Raw genomic sequence first — 24,381 nt, 5'->3', positions numbered from 1 at the left:
CCCCAACGATCACCCCCCCTCCTCCCATCACTTTATCCATCCTTCTCTCTTCCCATCCCCACTAAAACGAGTCACATCAACAAGACCAAACTCCAGATCAATGCAGATACTCTTTCAAATAATTTTATTACGTCAGATTAACATTACAGTATTTCACAGTTTTTCAATGTAATGACAGAGTATAGTACATCATTACAGATCAATATTTACACCTCAAATAAATTACATTTAAAAAAAAAGGAATGATGATGTAGGGTTATTGTATACAGATATGCTGGACACTGTGCTGTCATCACATTAGGCAGTGTTACACCCAGGGTCTTGCATAGACCTTTCAGGGGGCAGGTTCTCAAAACAAAAAAAAACAAACATACTATCTGCCTCTGTAGCAATTTTTTAGCATAGGCCTATTTATTTCTGCAACAACTCACTCATCACAAATTATAAGCAAGCAAGCAAGTTACTGTGCCTCGAATTGGGAAAATAAGGTAGACTATCAGCTGATAATTGATGTAAATATACTAGTTAGCTAGCTAGATAAATCGGTACAAAAATTATCTTCAATGTTAATAAATAATAAATTCACAATACAGCTTATATTCATAATCTTCTAACTCATGTTATACTGCATGGCTGACTGGCTAGTGGCTTGTGTGAGTATTTTTAGTAGGCCTATATGGTGTTCAGCTGGAGTCCAGACTATGTTCCGTGCTTAATTTGTAAATCAGGAGGTGCAGGAACAAAAAGTGAGCGCGAAAGGGGAGTGACCTGGGGAGCTCTGAGGTACCAGAACGCATGGCAAAAAAATATTTTAATGCTGAATAAAAATATAAAACGTAACGTGTAAAAGTTACATATGCACAAAAAGCTTATTTCTCTCAAATTCAAATCAAATGTTATTTGTCACATGTGCCGAATACAACAGGTATTCTATTACCGTGAAATGCTTACTTACAAGCCCTTAACCTCTCTGATCTACTGATCCCGGATACGGGATTGAACTCAACATACGGTGTTCGCCACAAATAGTCATATTAAACATTCATGAAAATACAAGTGTCTCACATGCTTCAAAAGCCTAGAATCTTGCTAATCCAACTGCGTTGTCATATTTAAAAAATAATTTATTGCGAAAGAATAAGCTGCGATTATCTGAGCATAGACCCCCATATCAAACTACTTAACCAACAATGCAGTTCAAGAAATAGTTAATTTACTAAATTGTGCACAAATGTGTTTACATCCCTGTTAGTGAGTATTTCTCCTTTGCCAAGATAATCAATCCATGTGACAGGTGTGGCATATCAAGAAGCTGATTAAACAGCATGATCATTACACAGGTACACCTTGTGCTAGGGACAATAAAAGGCCAGTTTTGTCACACAACACAATGCCAGTCTCAAGTTGAGAGAGAGAGTACAATTGGCTTGCTGACTGCAGGAATGTCTACCAGAGATGTTGCCAGAGAATTAAATGTTAATTTCTCTACCATAAGCAGCATCCAAAGTCATTTTAGAGAATTTAGTAGTATGTCCAACCGGCCTCACAACCGCAAACCACGTGTAACCATGCCAGCCCAGAACCTCCACATGCGGCTTCTTCATCTGCAGGCTTGTCTGAGACCAGCCACCCGGACAGCTGATGAAACTGTGGGTTTCCAGCCAAATTCAAGCAAATTCGCGCAGCCATTGAAGTGGGACGAAATTCCACAGGCCACAATCAACACCCTGATCAACTCTATGTGAAGGAAATGTGTGGCGCTGCATGAGGCAAATAGTGGTCTCACCAGATACTGACTGGTTTTCTGATCCACGTCCCTACCTTTAAAAAAAAGGTATCTGTGGGGTCCTCCCGAGTGGCGCAGTGGTCTAAGGCACTGCATCACAGTGTTGCGGTGTCACTACAGCCTGGGGTTCGATGTGTCATTACCGGCCGTGACCGGGAGTCCAATAGGGCGGCGCACAATTGGCCCAGCGTTGTCCGGGTTAGGGTAGTGTTTGGCTGGGGGGACTTTACTTGGCTCGTCGTGCTCTAGCGATTCCTTGTGGTGGGCCGGGCGCCTGCAGGCTGACCTGGTTGTGTTTCCTCTGACACATTAGTGCAGCTGGCTTCCGGGCTAAGCGGGCAGGTGTTAAGAAGCGCGATTTGGCGGGTCACGTTTCAGGGGACACATGACTCGACCTTCGCCTCTCCCGAACGCTTTGGGGAGTTGCAGCGATGAGATACGTTTGTAATCATGACAATTGGGGAGAAAAGGGGGGAATAAAACAAAATGGATACAAACATTTAAAAAGGTATCTGTGACCAACAGATGCATATCTATATTCCCGGTCATGTGAAATCCATAGATTAGGGCCTAATGAATTTATTTAAATTGACTGATTTCCTTACGTGAACTATGAACTGAAATTTCTGCACGTTGAATTTATATTTTTGTTCAGTGTAATAAAGCATTGCATGCATATCATCGCATTTGCGTAGTGGAATAGAGCAGTAAAGGCGGGAGAAATTGTGCCTTGTGTAAACGCATTTCATGCAATTCTACGTCATTTTACATGACTGCAGACTTTGGCAGAATCTTTTTAAGTACCGCAAAAATGATCGAAATGACAGTCTACTTTGACACTGAAATCATTAAAAACGTATTGAATCCATCAATAGCCTAGGTGTGTGGAGACACACATATTGTACAATGAGGAAATGAGTCTTAAAAAAGCTTTCCAGTTTCACTGACTTACCCAATGAGAAATAATGCACAGCTCACTAGTCGCAATGGCTGATGCGCTCATGCCAAAAGCCTATCTCTAACCTGTAAACAATGGTTACTTGATCGCCTTTTTGGAAGTTGCTAAAATATTTTGGTATCCTACAGCAGACAGATTCGTCTTCTCTTTTCAGCAGGAGCCATTTGCTATCCAACCTGTGTTTTCCTGCGACTGTATTTTAAATATTGCGAAAGGCCTGTTTTGTCTGCATGCTGTTTACTGGCAGATTTGCAGCACATTCCTGGCTGTAGCCTATACCTTGTTATTGGGCTACAATCCACAGCTAGGCCATTACATTTTTTATTTATTGATCCTCTGTGGCTATATTATAGGCCTACTCCTGGTGTAGTAGACTATTCGGAATTATTTCATTTCTTTCTGAACAGACGGTTGGAATTCTATAACTCTGGCACATTCATTTAAATTTATCAGGGCTGCTTCTGCAGCACCTTCCGAAGTCTATGATTTTATAAGGAAATAAGCAAACCAGACCGAACAATCAGCCAACCAGACTGAACATCTCTGATTTAAATCAAGTGTTAATTAAATGTTCTGCTGCTGTGGTGTGGCAGTACTGGTGACCCGCATCACAAGCTGTGCATGATTGGATACCGAGGGCACGCAATCTCAATACAGGGCAGACTAGGAAAATCACACGCGCGCACACAGAATAAACAAGTGGTACCAGACGCCTCCAGCAGATGCAGTGGAATGAACAGTGTCTGTCCCGTAGCTCCTCAGGGGTAATGGGAATAGCAGCAGACATTCAGAAGCTTCACCTTCCAACAGAACTCAATACCACAGAAACGGTCAAATTCAACCATCTGGAGAGAGACAGCTAGCATAGTGTTACTAACAGGAAATGAGATCAGCAGTGGCCAAGCAGTAACACATGTCAGTAGGACACACGTTGTCCCAATACTCCACAGTGGCTTCCTCTCACTGGCTTGAACCAGTCCCGCTAGTGTCAGATCAAACTGGGTGAAGAAAAGGAAAGAAGGAAAGGAGACAAGTAGGAGGCCACTGTAGTGTATTAAGATTTAGCCATTGCCTCATCAGTTTTGGCTTGAAAGCATTCTAAACATGTGAGATGGGAGGTGGTAGGGGTTCCATTCTTAATCTCCAAATATTTTGGTGTGCTACAAGTCCTGTATAACCGGTTTCTAAGCTGCTGATGGACTGACTGGAGAAAACAGATTGACTGAAAGTCTCACTATCATTAGAATCAGTCTGACTACATGATATGAAACTTAACGACTAGCTGATATGTATTATGTACTGAATGGAGTTCTCCTTTAGTTTGATTAGGTGTCAGACACAGGCAGCATCTCAAATGACACCCTATTCCCTAAATAAAATATCATTTGGGACGCAAACCCAACCCTTACGTAACACCAACGTAATGCTTCCTGTGTCACCCTTGTCACAGAGTAGGATGAAGTGGTCCCTAGTAGACACTGATCTTAGGTCAGTTGTGTGTTTTCCATCCTAACGGTAAAGGTTAGCATTGGGAGAGGGTGAGCTGATCTTAGATCTGTGGTTATGGGCAGATGGTGCCCCCTAGCTGGTGTGGAGGACTTTGTGCAGGAGAATGGGAGGAAGAGGAGAAGGATCGAGAGATTCTTCCTCATCCTGGCGAAACACTAGCGATACCGCAAGATCACCGGAACTGAGAGAGAGAGAGAGAAAGATGTGTGTTTAGTGCTATGAGTTGAATCCGTGTGGTTATATTCTTGACCAATACAATAACGTGTTGTTCAGGCTGATACTCACTGATGATGATAAGTAGCAGAACGACCACCACCAGAGCTATGATGGCCTTCATCTGAAGAAGACAGATACAAGCATTACAAGGATACAGACACTGATGCATGCACACACACACACACACGTTGACTCACCTTCATGTCTCTCCACCACATCCTCCTGTGCAGCTGCTTGGCTCGGCTGCTGAAGGCTGACGCGTTGTCTGATAGGCTCTCTGGAAGGTCATATGACCACAGGACACACACATGTGAAGGGAGATAAGATGAGAAGAGAGAGGGGATGTGGGGGACAGACAGGGAAGAGGGGGACAGGGAGACAGAAGGAAACGTGTAAACAACATGTGATAGGAGCTGTCTGTGTGTTGTATTCTCCTTCTCTATGACTTAACGGCGGTTTATACTTGGTCTAACGACATGTCTGTAGACAAATAGAATGCGACAAGTGTTGCTGGTCAAAAGGACATTTAATTTATATTCCGGTGGAAAGTCTGTAGACTGTTGGTTTCTTTGTTGCACAGACAAAAAAGTAAATGTCTCCGCAACTGTCGCAATATCCATTGTCGTGGTTACTGGGCTGCTACAGCAACAAGACCAAATCCATCTGTGACAAGAAGGTGCAGGAGTTCTCAGATTCTCAGAATGATCTACTTTTATATCGTCACACTAACAGTCGTAAGCTATTTTCAGTAAGCTCGCCATGATTACCTTGTAAATAATGTTGTTGGTGGGTTTATTTTCCTGTAACAATGAATAAAAAGTAGCTAAGGTTTAAACGTTGTCAGCTATACTCTGGTCATTATTTGAACAAGCTAACAACTAACCAAAACATTGTTTAGAAAGTTGCTTTCAGTTGCCTGACTTGCAAGGTTGACATTTACTGAATTCATTTTTAAACAGATGGTTTTATTGGTAATCAGATAGAGAAATTATGCTATTTGCAACACAGGGTGATGTCAGATGACAATAGAATGTTCATGAGGTCACTGCGACAACTGTATACAGACATTTTGACAAACCAGCCTTTATAACTACCAATATTATTACCTAAGAGCAAACCAATCTTTGTAGGGGCTCTGTATAGACCTCCAGACCAGAGTGACTTTTATGAGATCCTTGAAAATGTGTGTACTGCCTACGGTGACTTTCTAACCTCTGAAGTGATTCTACTGGGTGATGTAAATACTGATGTACTGAACATGAGCTGCCCCCTGTATAAGATCTTGTCTAACTTTTTGCAAAACTTTGTTTGGCTCAGTTGATATACGAGCCCACAAGAATCTGTGACACCAGTCATACTGCCATTGATCTCATTATGGTATCAGATAATCACAAGATATCCCAAAGTGGTGTAATTGCATATGGAATGAGTGACTATTTCTTAATACACTGCACTAGGAAAATTAACGAAAACTATGACAAAGGCTGGTTGACAAAGTGAAACAGTCCTTCTATAAGAGCAAGATCCATAAAAAAAACGACCCAATGGAGCTCTGGAAGACTTGAACTGGACCTAGGCACTAGCAACAAGCGAAAAACAAAGTCAAACAGCATTGGACTAAACATCAATGTTACTGTAACCTTTGACAGAGCACAAGTGGCTGATCATTTCAACCTTGTTGACAACTCTCAGAATGCTCTGGCAACCATCATATTGAAATCTATTATTCTCCGAAGGACAGTTTGCATTTTCCCAGGTTTCAACTTCAGATTTGACATGCTTAAAGAGCTAGACAAACAGAAAGCCACGGGACTGGATAACATCCCAGCTAGATTCCTGAGCAATGCCGCTGATCGTATCAGACCTTACGTAAAAAACATCAACGTTTCCATACAACATGGAAAGGTACCACGAGAGTTGAAACATGCAAAAGTTGTTCCTTTGTACAAAAAAGGAAGCGAAGTTGAACAAGGGAACTACCAACCAGTGTCAATCTTGACAGTGTTGTCCAAGGTTTAAGAAAAGGCACTCCATGAACAGATCATAAAGTACATTGATGACCAAGACATTTCATAATGACCTTCAGTCCGGTTGAAGACAATCCTATTCTACCGACACTTGTTTACGATACTTTATCAAGCAAGAAATTGACACGGGCAACTTCTGTGGTATGGTCATGCTTAAACTTCAAAAAGCATTTGGTACTGTGAAGCATGATATTTTGTTGTACAAACTGAAAGCAATTGGTTTTTGCACCATCTCCTTATTATGGGTAAAGTCATACCTAACAGATAGGGTCCAAAGGGTGGATATGGGCGGGACACGGTCTGATTGTTAAGGAGATAAAATATGGTGTCCCCCAGGGGAGTATTTTTTATTTTGCTCTACATCAAAGACCTGGATTCTGCCCGTTCGTGCTCTCTGTTCTCGTATGTGCATGATTCTGACCTTTCGTGCTCTCTGTTCTCGTATGTGCATGATTCTGCCCGTTCGTGCTCTCTGTTCTCGTATGTGCATGATTCTGCCCGTTCGTGCTCTCTGTTCTCGTATGTGCATGATTCTGCCCGTTCGTGCTCTCTGTTCTCGTATGTGCATGATTCTGCCCGTTCGTGCTCTCTGTTCTCGTATGTGCATGATTCTGCCCGTTCGTGCTCTCTGTTCTCGTATGTGCATGATTCTGCCCGTTCGTGCTCTCTGTTCTCGTATGTGCATGATTCTGCCCGTTCGTGCTCTCTGTTCTCGTATGTGCATGATTCTGCCCGTTCATGCTCTCTGTTCTCGTATGTGCATGATTCTGCCCGTTCGTGCTCTCTGTTCTCGTATGTGCATGATTCTGCCCGTTCATGCTCTCTGTTCTTGTATGTGCATGATTCGTGCTCTCTGTTCTTGTATGTGCATGATTCTGCCCGTTCATGCTCTCTGTTCTTGTATGTGCATGATTCTGCCCGTTCGTGCTCTCTGTTCTCGTATGTGCATGATTCTGCCCGTTCGTGCTCTCTGTTCCGTATGTGCATGATTCTGCCCGTTCGTGCTCTCTGTTCTCGTATGTGCATGATTCTGCCCGTTCATGCTCTCTGTTCTTGTATGTGCATGATTCTGCCCGTTCGTGCTCTCTGTTCTCGTATGTGCATGATTCTGCCCGTTCATGCTCTCTGTTCTTGTATGTGCATGATTCTGCCCGTTCGTGCTCTCTGTTCTCGTATGTGCATGATTCTGCCCGTTCATGCTCTCTGTTCTTGTATGTGCATGATTCTGCCCTCCTGGTTTCACATAAGAATAAGAAGACCGTTGAAAAGGCCCTAAGCAACGAACTGACTAAAGTCAGTAAGTGGTTATCCGACAAACACTCTGCATTTAGGCAAGACAGAATTGATCCTGTTTGGTTCCAAACACAAAGTGAGAAACTCTTCCAACTTCTCTGTCAAGTGTAATAGTGTAGTGGTGAAGGAAAAATGCTCTGTTACATACTTGTTATGTGAACTAGACCAACACATGACAGATAAACTCAGGAGCCAGTGTTGCCAATATCAGACCGCTGCGCTATAGGAGTATGGCTGGAAAAAGTTATTTCCTTAACATTGGTGCTGAGGAATGGAATGGTGTACCAAACCATATAAAATTCATCCCTACACTAAAGAAATTTAAGATAAACCTTCAGAAATGGTTTATGGGCTAAATGCTTTAACACTGCACAGGCTTAAAGAACTGTTTTCATTTCAATTAATGTTACCTGCTAAAATATTTTATTTCTTTTACGGATTTTTCCCTACTGATGAGATGTATTTGAGATTTTTTTTTCATTTTATAATCTGCAGTATATTTTGTTTTCGTGGATTTTCTGGAACACCACAATGGAAATATGTTTTTAAACTTTTGTGTGTCATCCTCAAAGATTTAATGGCATTGCACTGTATCCACGTGTGGTTGTATTGTGTTTTAAAATGGTCAAATAAATCAAATCAACTCAAACCTCACTCACTCAGATTCAAAACAAAACTTTGGTATGACAGGGGCAACCTAATGTTGCCAAAGCAAAACACTAAACACAAACTCGTTCCTTCTGCCACTCCATGTCCTTATATAAGTTTTATTTAATATCTCTCTTTCTATTTGGAGTCAGACAGTTATTTGACATTCTGTGTGTTGGCAGGGACATGAAAGCTGCTAAGCTGAGCGTGCAGAGATCTCCTGTTCTCGTGGCGAACCACTCTCCTCTAATGCAAGAAAGGCATTTCCCTGTACTTGTGCACGTGACAATAAAAACTTGATGTCATGTGACGGACAAATCTGGGTTTGACGAATGCCAGGAGCAACCTACCAGCCCCAATAGTGCAAACTGTAAAGTTTGGTGGAGGAGGAATAATGGTCTGGGGCTGTTTTTCATGGTTTGGTTAGGCCCCTTAGTTAGGGTGAAGGAAAATCTTAATGCAGCAAACAGTGAAATTCTAGACGATTCTGTGCTTCCAACTTGGTGGCAACAGTTTGGGGAAGGCCCTTTCCTATTTCAGCATGACAATTCCCCCATGCACAAAGCAAGGTCCATACAGAAATGCTTTTTTTTTTTAGAGATCGGTGTGGATGAACCTGACTGGCCTGCACAGAGCCCTGACCTCAACCCCAACAAACACCTTTGGGATGAATTCGAAAGCCGACTGCGAGTCAAGCCTAATCAACCAACATTAATGCCCGACCTCAGTAATGCTTGTGGCTGAATGGAAGAAAGTCCCTGGAGCAATGTTCCAACATCTAGTGGAAAGACTGTTATAATAATCAAATGAAATTGTATGTCACATGCGCCGAATACAACCGTGAAAAGCTTACTTACAAGCCCTTAACCAACAATGCAGTTAAGAAAAATAAGAGTTCAGAAAATATTTAGTAAATAAACTAAAGTAAGAAAAATGAACAATAAAGTGGCTATATACAGGGGGGTACCAGTTCCGAGTCAATGTGCGGGGGGTACAGGTTAGGTCTTGGACCTCCTCCCTATAGGCCATCTCATTGTTGTCAGTGATCACTGTTGTGCCGTCGGCAAACTTAATGATTGTGTTTGAGTCGTGCTTGGCCACACAGTTGTAGGTGAACAGGGAGTATAGGAGGGGACAAAGCACGCACCCTTGAGGGGCCCCCGTGTTGAGGATCAGCGTGGCAGATGTGTTGTTGCCTACCCTTACCACCTGGGGTCAGGAATTCCAGGATCCAGTTGCAGAGGGAGGTGTTTAGTCCCAGGATCCTTAGCTTAGTGACAAGCTTTGAGGGCACTATGGGGTTGAACGCTGAGCTGTAGTCATTGAACAGCATCCTCACATAGGTGTTCCTTTTGTCCAGGTGGGGAAGGGCAGTGTGGAGTGCAATAGAGATTGCATCATCTGTGGATCTGTTGGGATGGTATGGGTAGATCTGTTGAAATGGAGTGGGTCTAGGGTTTCTGGGATGATGGTGTTGATGTGAGCCATGACCAGCCTTTCAAAGAATCATGGCTACAGACGTGAGTTCTACGGGTAGTCATTTAGGCAGGTTACCTTGGCATTCTTGAGCACAAGTTTCTCTGCTTGAAACATGTAGGCATTACAGACTCTGATGGAGAGGTTGAAAATGTCAGTGAAGACACTTGCCAGTTTGTCAACGCATGCTCTGAGTACACTTCCTGGTAATCTGTCTGGCCCTGCGGCCTTGTGACCCGTTTAACCCTTGTGTTGTCTTAAGGGTCAAAAATTATATGTTTAACAGCGGAGAAAACGCCCTAAATGATATTTTTTCAACTTGAAATTGTATGACTTTTCCTAGTGACTCCACCGTGAGAAAAAGTGAAACATCCATGAAAGCTGTACACCACCAGGGTACAAAGTTTGTCTTAAGAGTCATTTTTGACCCGGCAGTTATAAAATCATTAAAACAAACAAACCACACAAACAAACACACAGATTATATGTACTACTGATTGAACAGACAAAATAAACAACATTTCAGACAAAATAAACATTTCTTGAAAGCATTGTTTACTAATGGGCAATGCAGTCAGAGGCTATAAAAGGTGCTGCACGATAGTTCTCTCTTTGCTGAAGCTATGCGTGCATGTTTCAGTGCCCAATAGGTCTGACTTTTTCAGATGTCCAGGAGGAACAAGAGCACAATGATTTAGAAGAGGAGGAGGTATCTGAAGAAGAAGACGGGGAAGAATACAACTCAGAGCAGGATGCATCATCTTTTTTTCTCTCTTTTTTTTTTACCCCTTTTTCTCCCCAATTTCGTGGTGTCCAATTGTTGTAGTAGCTACTATCTTGTCTCATCGCTACAACTCCCGTACGGGCTCGGGAGAGACGAAGGTTGAAAGTCATGCGTCGTCCGATACATAACCCAACCTAGCCGCACTGCTTCTTTTCACAGCGCGCATCCAACCCGGAAGCCAGTCGCACCAATGTGTCGGAGGAAACACCGTGCACCTGGCAACCTTGGTTAGCGCGCACTGCGCCCGGCCACAGGAGTCGCTGGTGCGCGATGAGACAAGGACATCCCTCCTTAACCCGGACGACGCTAGGCCAACTGTGCGTCGCCCCATGGACCTCCCGGTCGCGGCCGGTTAACCCAGAGTCTCTGATGGCACAGCTGGCGCTGCAGTACAGCGCCCTTAACCACTGCGCCACCCGGGAGGCGGGATGCATCATCTTCAGATGAAGAAATCCCCCCAAGCTGAAAGAGAGACATTTTTGTCAAAGAACAGCAAATAACAGGGTCCTTGTCACCATATGACAACCAGGCCAGGATAGCAGCACAACATGTTATAAGGATGACCCCAGGGCCCACAAGACATGCAGTTGCCCATGCCCAGGACATCGCCTCAACATGTTCATCACACCAGCCATCAAAAAAATTATTGTGGAGATGACAGACTTGGAGGGTTTCCGTAAATATGGAAACAACTGGAAAAGGATGGATGAGATTGACCTGCGTGCCTACATAGGGCTGCTAATCTTAGCGGGTGTATATAGGTCCCGAGACGAGGCTACATGTAGTCTCAGATGCAGAGAGGGGAAGGGTGATTTTCCATGCCACGATGCCACAGTCTTTCACACTTTCTCAAGAATGCTACGATTTGATAGCCTTGAGTCAAGACCTGCAAGACAAACTGGCGGCCATAAGAGAGGTCTGGGAGACGTCTGCCGTACCTCTAAAACCTTGGGCCTGAAGTAACAGTAGATGAGCAACTGGCTCCATTCAGGGGTACATTTTTATTTTCATATCTTTAATGTAAGTGATTTTCACAGTTCATTTTATTATGTATTGCTGTAAGATCATTGATTTATGGGACTGTTTTCTGTGACACTGATACTAATTACTGATAGTAATCTCTTTTGTCAAAAGGTCGCTGTCCTTTCCAGAAGTATATGCCCAGCAAGCCAGCAAAGTATGGCATCAAGATATGGGTGGCCTGTGATGCACAATCCAGCTACGCTTAGAAGATGCAAGTCTACACCGGGAAGCCGACCAGTGGAGGCCCAGAGAAGAACCAGGGGATGCGGGTTGTGCTTGATGTGACAGATGGACTGGGAGGGTCACAATGTCACATGTGACAATTTCTTTACCTCTTATGAACTCAGCCAGCAGCTCCTGAAGAGGAAGATCACCATGGTTGGCACAGTTAGAAATAACAAGACAACCTGGACAAGGTGATTGGAACTTACAGCTGCAGGAGGATGAAAGCCCGCTGGTCCTGGTCATCTTCCATAATGTCATTGATGTGTCCTCAAACAATGCTTGTCTGGGAGGCTCCCGTCACTGGGCAGCTCACGGCTGGGCTTCCCTTTGTAGTCCGTGATAGTTTGCAAGCCCTGCCACATCCGATGAGCGTCAGAAGCGGTGTAGTAGGATTCAATCTTAGTCCTGTATTGAAGCTTTGCCTGTTTGATGGTTCGTCGAAGGGCATAGCACGATTTCTTATAAGCGTCCGGGTTAGTGTCCCGCCCCTTGAAATTGTCAGCTCTACCGTTTAGCTCAGTGTGGATTGTTGCCTGTAATCCATGGCTTCTGGTTGGGGTATGTACGCACGGTCACTGTGGGGACACGTCATCAGTGCACTTATTGATGAAGCTGGTGAATGATGTGGTATACTCCTCAATGCCATTGGATGAACCCGGAACATATTCCAGTCTAACCCGGAACATATTCCAGTCTGTGCTAGCAAAACAATCCTGTAGTTTTGCATCGGTGTCATCTGACCACTACCGCTTTAGTTTTTGCTTGTAAGCTGGAATCAGAAAGATAGAATTATGGTCAGATTTGTCAAATGGTGGGCGAGGGAGAGCTTTGTACGCATCTCTGCGTTTGGAGTAGAGGTGGTCTAGAGTTTTTTTCTCTCCTCTTGTTGCATGTGAAATGCCAGTAGAAATGAGATAAAACAGATTGAAGTTTTCCTGCTCAGTATTGTTCCGTTCCTCCAAATGTCAAAATTTCAAAGTTGCTCAAATTGTCCATTTTTTTGTTGTATTTTTGACACCCCAGGTTGACTCCTCCTGCTCAGTTCTCCAAACGTCAAATTTAGAAGGTTAAGGATTAAGGTTTGGGATAGGATTAAACCCCCCCCAAAAAAGACTAGCGTCCATCACTGGGATCGAACGCACAACCTTCTGATCCAGAGTCTTTAACACTAACAAAACCCAAGCTTACTTGACGCTAATAGCGCTCACTGTTGCTCCTAGTGGCCGGTTTTGAAGGCATTTCCCAACGTCCTGGAAATTAGCGACCTGCCTCCTTAATGCCCCAGATGAAAAACAGCTCTAATAATAATCACTATTACTACAGTACAGACTACACTCCATTTACTTCCTTTATAGTTGCCACACCTGCCCATCTAAACCCTGAATCTGGTGTGTGTTCTGCATGCCATCGCCACATTTGGCTCCGATCCATGATAACCAGAGAAGAGCAGTCAGGAGTGAGAGTTAGCCTCGTCTTATTCCCATTCCGGAGTGACTGAGTAGAATTCCCAGCGGGATATGAGCGCCTGTAGAGGGTGACTAATGTACCAGTCAGAATTCCAGGTCATGGAATTTCAGGAATGGTTTCTTCCTTGTACAAACTTCCGGCTGGGCACACTGAGGAATTTCCTTTCCTATCGGTTTATGTAAGACAGGAGTCTAGAGTGTTTTTATAATGGTCTCTAGAGATGGCGGTGTGTCAGAGTAAGTAAGTAGCCTGTCCTGTTTCTGTAGCGTGAGGATATTTGATGTGCAAGTACACCGCCAGGACGCAAGTCTATCGCAGGGCTTTAACTTCTTGGATATAGGGGGCGCTCTTTTAATTTATGGATAAAAAAACGTGCCCGTTTTAAGCGCAATATTTTGTCACGAAAAGATGCTCGACTATGCATATAATTGACAGCTTTGGAAAGAAAACACTGACGTTTCCAAAACTGCAAAGATATTATCTTTGAGTGCCACAGAACTACAGGCGAAACCAAGATGAAACTACAAACAGGAAATGAGCAGAATTTTTGAGGCTCTGTTTTCCATTGTCTCCTTATATGGCTATGAATGTGCCATGAACGAGCCTAAGCTTTCTGCCGTTTGCCCAAGGTGTCTGCAGCATTGTGACGTATTTGTAGGCATATCATTGGAAGATTGGCCATAAGAGACTACATTTACCAGGTGTCCTTTGTCTAAATTGGTGAGTAATCTTCAGCTGCAGGCATTTTCCCATGGGATTCAGAGGAGAAAGCACACTTCCACGAACGATGTGAAAAACACCTTGAGGATTGATTCTAAACAACGTTTACCATGTTGTTTCAGTCGATATTTTGGAGTTAATTTGGAAAAAAGTTCGGCGTTTTGATGACTGAATTTTCGGGGTTTTTTGGTAGCCAAACATGATGTACAAAACGGAGCGATTTCTCCTACACAAAGAATCTTTTTGGACAAACTGAACATTTGCTATCTAACTGAGAGTCTCCTCATTGAAAACATCCGAAGTTCTTCAAAGGTAAATGATTTTATTTGAATGCTTTTCTTGTTTTTGTGAAAATGTTGCCCGCTCAATGCTAACGCTAAATGCTACGCTAGCTATCAATACTGTTACACAAATGCTTGTTTTGCTATGGTTGAAAAGCATATTTTGAAAATCTGAGATGACAGTGTTGTTAACAAAAGGCTAAGCTTGAGAGCTAGCATATTTATTTAATTTCATTTGCGACTTTCATGAATAGTTAACGTTGCGTTATGGTAATGAGCTTGAGGCTGTATTCACGATCCCGGATCCGGGATGGCTAGAATCAAGAGGTTATCACCAATCTATCTCCTAATGCTGAATGCCAAGCAGAGATGCATTGGGTCCCATTTTTACTCCCATTTTTTTTATTTAACCTTTATTTAAATAGGTAAGTCTGTTAAGAACAAATTATTGTTTACAATGACGTCCTAGGAACAGCCCAACCTTCCAATCTCAGGGTCGGACACTAACCACCGGGCCACTTAGTTCTGCAGATATTAATATATAGATCTGAAAATGACTTGAGTCTCACCTGACTTGTCCTGCAGGTCCTCCAGTCGCTCTCCCCTGTCGATCACCTTGGAGATGTTCTCCTGCATCACATCGATGACCTCATCAACCTGCGACTGAACTCTGAGGGAGTGGAGAGAAGAAAAAAAACAAGTGAATGTCAACACACAAACAGAATGTGGACTCTGTTGAAGGTGGGGCAGTTCTTTGGCTGGTACTGCTGTTCTTACTGATACATTCACAAGCCCACACACAGAGCTATTTTCAACTTAGTGCACACACACACACCCTATTCTCTGGACTGATACATGGTATCCAGCAGAGCAGGCAAGGACTAGTCTGATTTTTTGTTTGTCCTGAGTGTCCTGCCCAGGTAATCTCTCCATCACACCTGGCTGTAGTCCTAGCGTCCTCACCTGGCTGCCAACACCTGACTTTCTCACACACACACACACACACACCTGGACTGGACCACACCCCTCACCTGGGCCCAACTGAGCCTGGCATGGCATGTCCTGACACAAACCTCACACAGACAACTGGCACAGACAGGAGGAGAAAGGGAGTGGGGGAGAGAGGGAGTGGGGGAGAGAGTCGTGTAATTCTTCTGCAGTCACGTATGCAGTCACGTATTCTTCTCTGCCAGCGATTGGAAGCAAGTGGCTCTGAAAACTTGTCTGCGCTAATAAAAACCTTTCTCTGCTCTCTTTTGGAAAAAAGTTAAAATCAAAAACCAGGTGGATGATTATTCATGATCCTTACATCACATATTAGACTATGTTACATAATACTAAGACAGTCTGTGGCTGAGCTCTTTTTCTGAACTCTGCTGGGGTGTATGGGGAGCACGCACGCACACACACAAAAGTAAATGTCTGTTGTGGCCACCAGCTGCATTAAGTACGGCAGTGCATCTCCTCCTCATGGACTGCACCAGATTTGCCAGTTCTTGCTGTGAGATGTTTCCCCACTCTTCCACCAAGGCACCTGCAAGTTCCCAGACATTTCTGGGTTGGGGAATGTCCCTAGCCCTCACCCTCTGATCCAACAGGACCCAGACGTGCTCAATGGGATTGAGATCCGGGTTCTTCGCTGGCCATGGCAGAACACTGACATTCCTGTCTTGCAAGAAATCACACAGAATGAGCAGGTGGCATTGTTATGCTGGAGGGTCATGTCAGGATGAGCCTACAGGAAGGGTACCACATGAGGGAGGAGGATGTCTTCCCTGTAATGCACAGCGTTGAGATTGCCTGCAATGACAACAAGCTCAGTACGATGATGTTGTGACACACCGCCCCAGACCATGACGGACCCTCCACCTCCAAATTGACCCCGCTTCAGAGTACCGGCCTCGGTGTAACGCCTGTGGGATTTGATAAAACAGAATCCGACCATCACCCCTGGTGAGACAAAACCGCGACTCGTCAGCGAAGAGCACTTTTTGCCAGTCCTGTCTGGTCCAGCGACGGTGGGTTTGTGCCCATAGGCGACATTGTTGGCCTACAAGCCCTCAGTCCAGCCTCTCTCAGCCTATTGCAGACAAACTGAGCACTGATGGAGGGATTGTGCGTTCCTGGTGTAACGCGAGCAGATCTGTAACGCCCGGTCTCCCTGTAGCACTGTCTTAAGTGTCTCACAGTACAGACATAGCAATTTATTGCCCTGGCCACATCTGCAGTCCTCATGCCTCCTTGCAGCATGCCTAAGGCACGTTCACACAGATGAGCAGGGACCCTGGGCATCTTTCATTTGGTGTTTTTCAGAATCGGTAGAAAGGCCTCTTTAGTGACCTACGTTTTCATAACTGTGACATACTTATTTCCCACCATAATTTGCAAATAAATTCATTAAAAATCCTAGTGTGATTTTCTGGATTTTTCCCCCCTCATTTTGTCTGTCATAGTTGAAGTGTACCTATGATGAAAATTACAGGCCTCTCGTCTTTTTAAGTGGGAGAACTTGCACAATTGGTGGCTGACTAAATACTTTTTTGCCCCACTGTATACAGTACCAGTCAAATGTTGACACACCTACTCATTCCAGGGTTTTTATTTTTACTATTTTCTACTTGTACTGTAGACTAATAGTGAAGACATCAAAAATATGAAATAACACATATGGAATTTATTTAGAATTCAAGGCATACTTAACCAGCATGGCTACCACAGCATTCTGCAGCGACACACCATCCCATCTGGTTTGTGCTTAGTGGGACTATAATTTATTTTTCAACAGGACAAGACTCAAAAAACACACCTCCAGGCTGTGTAAGGGCTATTTGACAAAGAAGGAGAGCGATGGTGCTGCATCAGATGACTTGGCCTCTACAATCACCCGATCTCAACCAAACAGATGGTTTGGGATGAGTTGGACCGCAGAGAGGAAAAACAGCCAACAAGTGCTCAGCATATGTGGGAACTGCTTCAAGACTGTTGGAAAAGCATTCCTCATGAAGAGGGTTGAGAGAATGCCAAGAGTGTGCAAAGCTGTCATCAAAGCAAAGGGTGGCTACTTTGAAGAATCTCAAATATAAAATATGTAGATTTGTTTAACACTTTTTTGGTTAATACATGATTCCATGTGTGTTATTTCATTGTTTTGATGTATTCATTATTATTCTTCAATGAGTAGATGTGTCCAAACTTTTGACTGGTACTGTGAAATGCAAAGATAGGTGAACAGGGAGTGGGTCCAAGTCAAGTAGAGTGTGAATGAAAAGAATAAGAAAAACAGAGAGGTGAATTAGTCTATTGATGATATAATTCATGGTTGTGATCATAAGTAGGCCTATTTGTATAATGTATTTTTTTCTTCTTCAATTTAATAAAATGTAAAGTGCTCACTGCACAGTCTTGCCTGAGCTGTGTGTACCTTTGCCCATCTAATAACGAGGAGGACCACAATGGAAATAATTTGGTTGATTGTGATTTTTATCCTTGACCATTTTAATCTGTGTAGTGTTCTATTCATAAGGAAAACTCAATGTATTTTAAATTTGCCAAACTAACAAACTAATTAGGCTAATTCCTTCATTCAGGTGGAGACGAAACGTTGATTTGGAATGAGTGCTACCAACTTCAAGCTGAAGCCGTGTGAGCACTGCAGCCGGTGCATTGATCACAGCCGCATGGAGAAACATAACGAGTTCTGTGCCAAGCCGTCTTCCAAGTGCTCCAGAAGAAGGGTCTTTGACTATACCAAGCACCGGCTCAAGGGCACCAACCTGACCAGATACATCAAATAATCTGCGATGCACCAAGGGACCTCTGTCTGTCTGGAAATTACCGCTCAAACAGACAGGCAGGCAGGCAGACAGACAGACAGACAGACAGACAGACAGACAGACAGACAGACAGACAGACAGACAGACAGACAGACAGACAGACAGACAGACAGACAGACAGACAGACAGACAGACAGACAGACAGACAGACAGACAGACAGACAGACAGACAGACAGACAGACAGACAGACAGACAGACAGACAGACAGACAGACAGACAGACAGACAGAGACAGACAGACAGACAGACAGACAGACAGACAGACAGACAGAGACAGACAGACAGACAGACAGACAGACAGACAGACAGACAGACAGACAGACAGACAGACAGACAGACAGACAGACAGACAGACAGACAGACAGACAGACAGACAGACAGACAGACAGACAGACAGACAGACAGACAGACAGACAGACAGACAGACAGACAGACAGACAGACAGACAGACAGACAGACAGACAGACAGACAGACAGACAGACAGACAGACAGACAGACAGACAGACAGACAGAGACAGACAGAGACAGAGACAGACAGACAGACAGACAGACAGACAGACAGACAGACAGACAGACAGACAGACAGACAGACAGACAGAGACAGACAGACAGACAGACAGACAGACAGACAGACAGACAGACAGACAGACAGACAGACAGACAGACAGACAGACAGACAGACAGACAGACAGACAGACAGACAGACAGACAGACAGACAGACAGACAGACAGACAGACAGACAGACAGACAGACAGACAGACAGACAGACAGACAGACAGACAGACAGACAGACAGACAGACAGACAGACAGACAGACAGACAGACAGACAGACAGACAGACAGACAGACAGACAGACAGACAGACAGACAGACAGACAGGACACAGACAGACAGACAGACAGACAGACAGACAGACAGACAGACAGACAGACAGACAGACAGACAGACAGACAGACAGACAGACAGACAGACAGACAGACAGACAGACAGACAGACAGACATGACAGCGGAAGGGCTGTGATTGGAGAACAGACATGCAGTCGATGTGCTGTGGGCATCGGTGGTGACTACTAGACCAACTGCTAGACCACCTGCTGCCCAAAAGACAAGGTCCATCTTGGAATCAGAGAGGGTTCCAGTAAGAGGCAGTACTACTAGGAGGTATTGTATCCAGAACCATCAAAATCAACTGTGTTCAGCAGTTCCACAGAAACACATGTAGTTATTTTCAATCAGATTTATTAATGGTGCAGGAAATTCAAAAAAAAAAAAAGGGAATTATGTCTTTCATTCATAATTTCTAATACGACTCAATCCCCCCTCCCCAAAGATACACACACACTTACTGTCTGATTTTGTCATTTCCGGCTCCAAATCTGGGTCCAGTTGGTCCCCTCCTGAAAGACAAGCATACAGAAAATCTGTTGGCTCCAGATACACAGCCTTACAGCCCAAAATGGGCTCTATTCGAAAGCAGAAATACGCAGAAATAAGTAGTAATTTCAGACACAAACAATGTATGTGGGATTATTACTCACAGGAAGAAGTCCTCCTCTTCATCAGAGTCTTCCTCCAACAGGTTCCTCTGTGAGGGGGCAGAGGTCAAGGGTCAGACACATCTCTCCCATTAGGCCCCTCTCCCAGACCACTCCCAAACAGTACTAGCAAAATTCTTGTTCGAGAAATTGCATTTCGCTAAGAAGCTATTTTGGTTTCTTTTTTATCATTTTCATTAAATTGTTACCCAGAAATGATTTGATATTGAGATAACAAACAGCTGCATTGGACCTTTAATGATATAAATATATTTCTTGCTGCATATAAAGATATCACCAGATTACTGGGGGAATGTAATCCATATGATAAAGCCTTCAATAGTTTTTATCTGAGGAGTGGTTCAAAAGCCCTTTCTGCCTCTCCACTACCCATGTTCAACCCTCGTCGTCTGACTGCGTGTCACTGCTCTGCTCACTCCTGGATGTGGTCCCGGGAGCCAGGAGAGGACTGGGAGCTATTATAAGAGAAGACGGTATGGCGAGGGGGGTGTGTGTCTGTTTCTCTTTGACCTTAGCTGAAGACAATAACAATGCTGAGACAGAGTAGGAATGGGTCCTCTCTGAACCTCAGAGAAGGGTTGCCGTCTCCCTGCAATGTCCCTCTTGCAAAATCTCTCCCCCCTTGTTTTTAATTCCGAGCTTAAATGAGTTTGCACTGGGGAAACAAATGTTTTTGTAAATAGAATAGAAACCATTGAACCTGACTCCCTCCACCAGTGTCTCACCCTCTCGCTGCGTATGGATCCAGTGACCTCTTCATCGTTGAGGTGTCGTTTAAACTTGGGAGGCATGTTGGCGTTGTCAGGCTGCTCCTCCCGCTCTGGTTCCCTCTGTAGGACAGGAGGAGCAACACACCCGTTAGAGACCTCACACACACACAATACTGTCTGCTACAGCAGCAACCCTGGTCCTACTGGGGGGGGGTGCAGGCTTTAGCTCCAGCCAGCAATAACACATCCAATAATCAACCATGATAAGTAGAATCAGGTGTGCTGGGCTGGAAACGAAAGCCTGCAAACTGTTAGCGAGTCCTCCTGGTGACCACTGCTGCTACAGTCATCATACCATCGCCAGACAAATACCAAACATACACAGCACTCACTCAACACCAGCTTACTGTCCAGATGGTTATCACATCACAGATATAGTGTGGCATAGCTGGCCTGCCTGCTTGAGTCTTTACACACTTCTGAGTCCAACACAACCTCTAATGTTCAGAATAATGATTGAGTCTGGTTCCTCTCAATGTTCCCTGAGTCTTTACGCCACTGCTAAATCTATAAACGGAGTATGCCAAACATTAGGAATGCTGACCAATGTTGACTCCAATGCTTCCCACAGATGTGTCAAGTTGGCTGGATGTCATTTGGGTGGTGGACCATACTTTATACACACACACACACACAACTGTTGATTGTGAATGTTCTTGACACAAACCAGTGCGCCTGGCACCTACTACCATACCCAGTTCAGAGGCACTTACGTGTTTTGTCTTGCCCATTCACCCTCTGAACGGCACTCACAGACAATCCATCGCAATTGTCCCAAGGCTTAAAAATCCTTCTTTAACCGGTCTCCTCCCTTTCACCGAGACTGATTGAAGTGGATTTAACAAGTAATATCAATAAGAGTTTATAGCTTTCACCTGGATTCACCTGGTCAGTCTATGTCATGGAAAGAGCAGCTGTTCTTAATGTTTTGTACACAGTGTTTCTGGAAAACACTGGTCATGTTACATCAAACAAATATTTCAGTTTAACAGCAGACAGAGCAGTCAAAAAAGGAGTGGGGTTTGTGTGTGTGAGGCCTGCAGTCCTCACCATGTAAAGTGAGAGCAGAGAAGAACACTTCACCTAAATCTTCAAAACATATAGAACTCATTTAGAGTTTTTAAATAAGCATATTCAGTAACAGAACCATTCCGGTTTTAAAACCATTTCCCCTAACCCCTAGGCCTAGAGAGATTATTTCAGGCTTGCCAGGATGTGATGTAGGAGAGTTAGGCCTACTTATGAGTGGGTGTTGCTGTTGGACAGATTTTTAAACACTAAAATGTTCCATTTCAGCAGAGTGGCCTTAGTTGTTTTTCAGAGGTGCTCCTCTCTCCTGCCTGTTCCCTGTTAAGGGATGGTACGTGGGAGCAGTTTTATTGGGGAGCAGGGTTTGATTTAAAACTTCTTGCTGGCTATGCTGTGGAACCAAGCTCACTCAGGGGAGGTCTCCTGTGTCTGTTCTCTGCTGCCTGTACCTCTTCATTGATTGTCTGACTCTCCTCCTTCCGTCTCCTCCCTGGTTCCTCCTCTCCGCTCTCCTCCCTATGCCCCGTCTCTTTCTCTGAACCCTGAAGTAGAAAACATGCTGTTCCTTCAGCTAGCCTCAACCATTCCTGTTCCCAGATCAGTTGAATACATGGGTGTGCATCAAACCCAGCCCCAGGTCCATAAAACTCAACCCGTGCTTCTCAGTGGAACAAAGGCCTCCTGTGTAGCCTCTGAGTTGTACAACCAAACATCAAATTGTTCCACTGAAACTGAAGTCAAATGCATTTAGGTGAGGAGAGACAGCGCAAGGAAGAGTAAATACCTCCTTTACCCACTCCAAACCCATCACCTTTTCATACTTTTATGCTGCACATGAATTGGGGACAAAAATTTGTTGAATTGAACTATGTCTAAACACATCCCACCTCTCCTGTCTTCACAGCTTCCACCCCAAGCCCTTCTCTCCTGCCCCAGCCCCTCCACCCAAGTTCCTCCAGTCCCTCTGGTACCATTGAATCCAGCTCAGACTCTGAAACTGTTGCTTTTCTCAGCGTCTCCTTCTGGCAGTGCAGTTGGAAAAGGGCCGTTCCGTGGCCAGGAGCGGAGTGGAACTTTCTGGTAAACAGAGAAGGAGATAGTGGCAGGGGACAGGGCTCTATCTCACGCAACTACAGAGAAAAGAAAGAGAGAGAGAGAGAGAGATGCACAGAAAGAAGAGAAAAGCCAAATCTAGCAGAGCTGAGTTGCATATATGTACGTACGCAGCTTTGAAATAAGCACTTTAAAGGCACAATCTGTAACGTCAAGTTGTGGTAAGAAGTTTCTGTCATCCCAAAATCTATGAAGAAAAGAAGGATGGATGGATGGGAAGAGAGAGATGGAGAGGGGACTTTGGACTTTGTCCCAATGCCACATGGGACTGTGAAACTACAGATTGTGCATTTAAAAATCAAGTGAGGAAAAAGCAGTTATCAGCTGAGAAGGTGTAGCCTATTCCTAGTATCTAAATGGCAGAAGGTCATCAGCTATAAGGGGAATGATGAAATGACAGAGAGCCTCATATCTGGTAAGAAAGTAAACAACCAGTTTAGGCAGCCATAATCAAAGGTTTATCTGAAGGAAGTAAAACTGATATTTCTGTTTGGCTGAGAGCATAGCTCACATAGCCTAGTGTATGATACAGGAGTTGGTTAAAACAGGTACAGACTAGCAATAATATATGAAAGACCTCGCCGACGTTCCTATATCAGCTGTACCTTGGACAACTAACTCGGGTACATTTGTATTGACGAAATCCTTACAACATTCTAGCTTGTAAGGAAATTGTCCACGTTTAAGTGCTTTAGTTCAGTCTGTATACCAGAAAGCTGGTATGACAGCGACTTATTAGGCAATGCAAGGCCCTGCCCGGGGCATAGCTGAGCTGCAGTTTACTATGGTATTTGACGATTACAGGACTCAATGGATTAGCTAGCACTCTACATAAAATCCAGTTGACACACAGATACATCTCCTCTGATCTAAAGACATACCCAGTAACATTAATCATTTGACACCAATTAATCCTTTGACATCAACAACACTGATTGTGTAACAATAGCCAGCGAAGGTTCGTTAGATATAGTAGCTATCCTCAGCTATTCGTCATCAAGAATAGAGTGAGCTATATCGAGTGAGCTTGCAGTCAAGCCACACAGCCAACTAAATCTGAAATATCGAGAAAGCCAGACAGTCATTGTCTTCTGTGAATGGAAAATGTACGTCAGCTAGCAGAGCCGGTTTAGCTAGCCAGTTGGTTAATAATTGGCTAGCTAACACAAATCAGGACTAGCTATTTGAATTCAACAAATACAATGTCATTATTTTAGTTAAGAGTATAGTCTAGATTGTGGCTAAAATGAATATGCAGACAGGCCGCTGGCCACTACGTACATTTCATAGCCACAGAGAAAACACACACACAGCTGTAATGTTAGCTAGCCAGCAAGCTAATGCTAACGTTACCTGCTGTTTTCGTTGAATCCACTCTCGCTCTTGACAGACGACCAAACAAGCTGTGTTATAAATATAGGATCACAGCGTTCTGTTTAGCTTTCTAAAATAAATCAATTCATTTTCTTCCAGCTGGGGATGGTCGCTACAGAGATGCTCTCCCAATCCTTCCTGCTTTCTCTGATCAGCTGGAGAATACCCTTAGCGCCTGCCCAGTCTCTCTCCCTGATTTGTGGCAGCGTCAATCTGAAGATTGGCACAATCAAGTAAATACAATTGGTGGAAGACTGAAATGCTGAAAATGAAAATAGAGAGAAATGGCTA

The 24,381-nt window shown here is 44.0% G+C and overlaps 1 protein-coding gene across 4 annotated transcripts; it reads right to left on the bottom strand.

The window, feature by feature from the left end:
* Positions 1–3,030: 3,030 nt before the first annotated feature.
* Positions 3,031–24,346, bottom strand: LOC112248732 (vesicle-associated membrane protein 4). Of its 4 annotated transcripts, none has more exons than XM_024418004.2 (9): positions 24,070–24,346; positions 22,575–22,733; positions 20,530–20,634; positions 19,787–19,833; positions 19,595–19,645; positions 14,983–15,083; positions 4,667–4,746; positions 4,539–4,590; positions 3,031–4,434 (listed from the first exon to the last, which is right to left on the bottom strand). In XM_024418004.2, the coding sequence occupies exons 2-9, from the start codon at positions 22,575–22,577 to the stop codon at positions 4,409–4,411; spliced, it is 465 nt and encodes a 154-aa protein (XP_024273772.1). In that variant the 5' UTR covers positions 22,578–22,733; positions 24,070–24,346; the 3' UTR covers positions 3,031–4,408. The 4 variants fall into 4 exon arrangements, with proteins under 4 accessions (XP_024273772.1, XP_024273781.1, XP_024273790.1 ...); XM_024418013.2 differs by having other exon boundaries at positions 22,575–22,680; XM_024418022.2 differs by lacking the exon at positions 22,575–22,733 and having other exon boundaries at positions 24,070–24,341.
* Positions 24,347–24,381: the final 35 nt, after the last annotated feature.

Source organism: Oncorhynchus tshawytscha, linkage group LG01, assembly GCF_018296145.1.
Source record: "Oncorhynchus tshawytscha isolate Ot180627B linkage group LG01, Otsh_v2.0, whole genome shotgun sequence".
Classification (NCBI taxonomy): Eukaryota; Metazoa; Chordata; class Actinopteri; order Salmoniformes; family Salmonidae; genus Oncorhynchus; species Oncorhynchus tshawytscha.
This window is presented reverse-complemented; position numbering and strand designations above follow the sequence as displayed.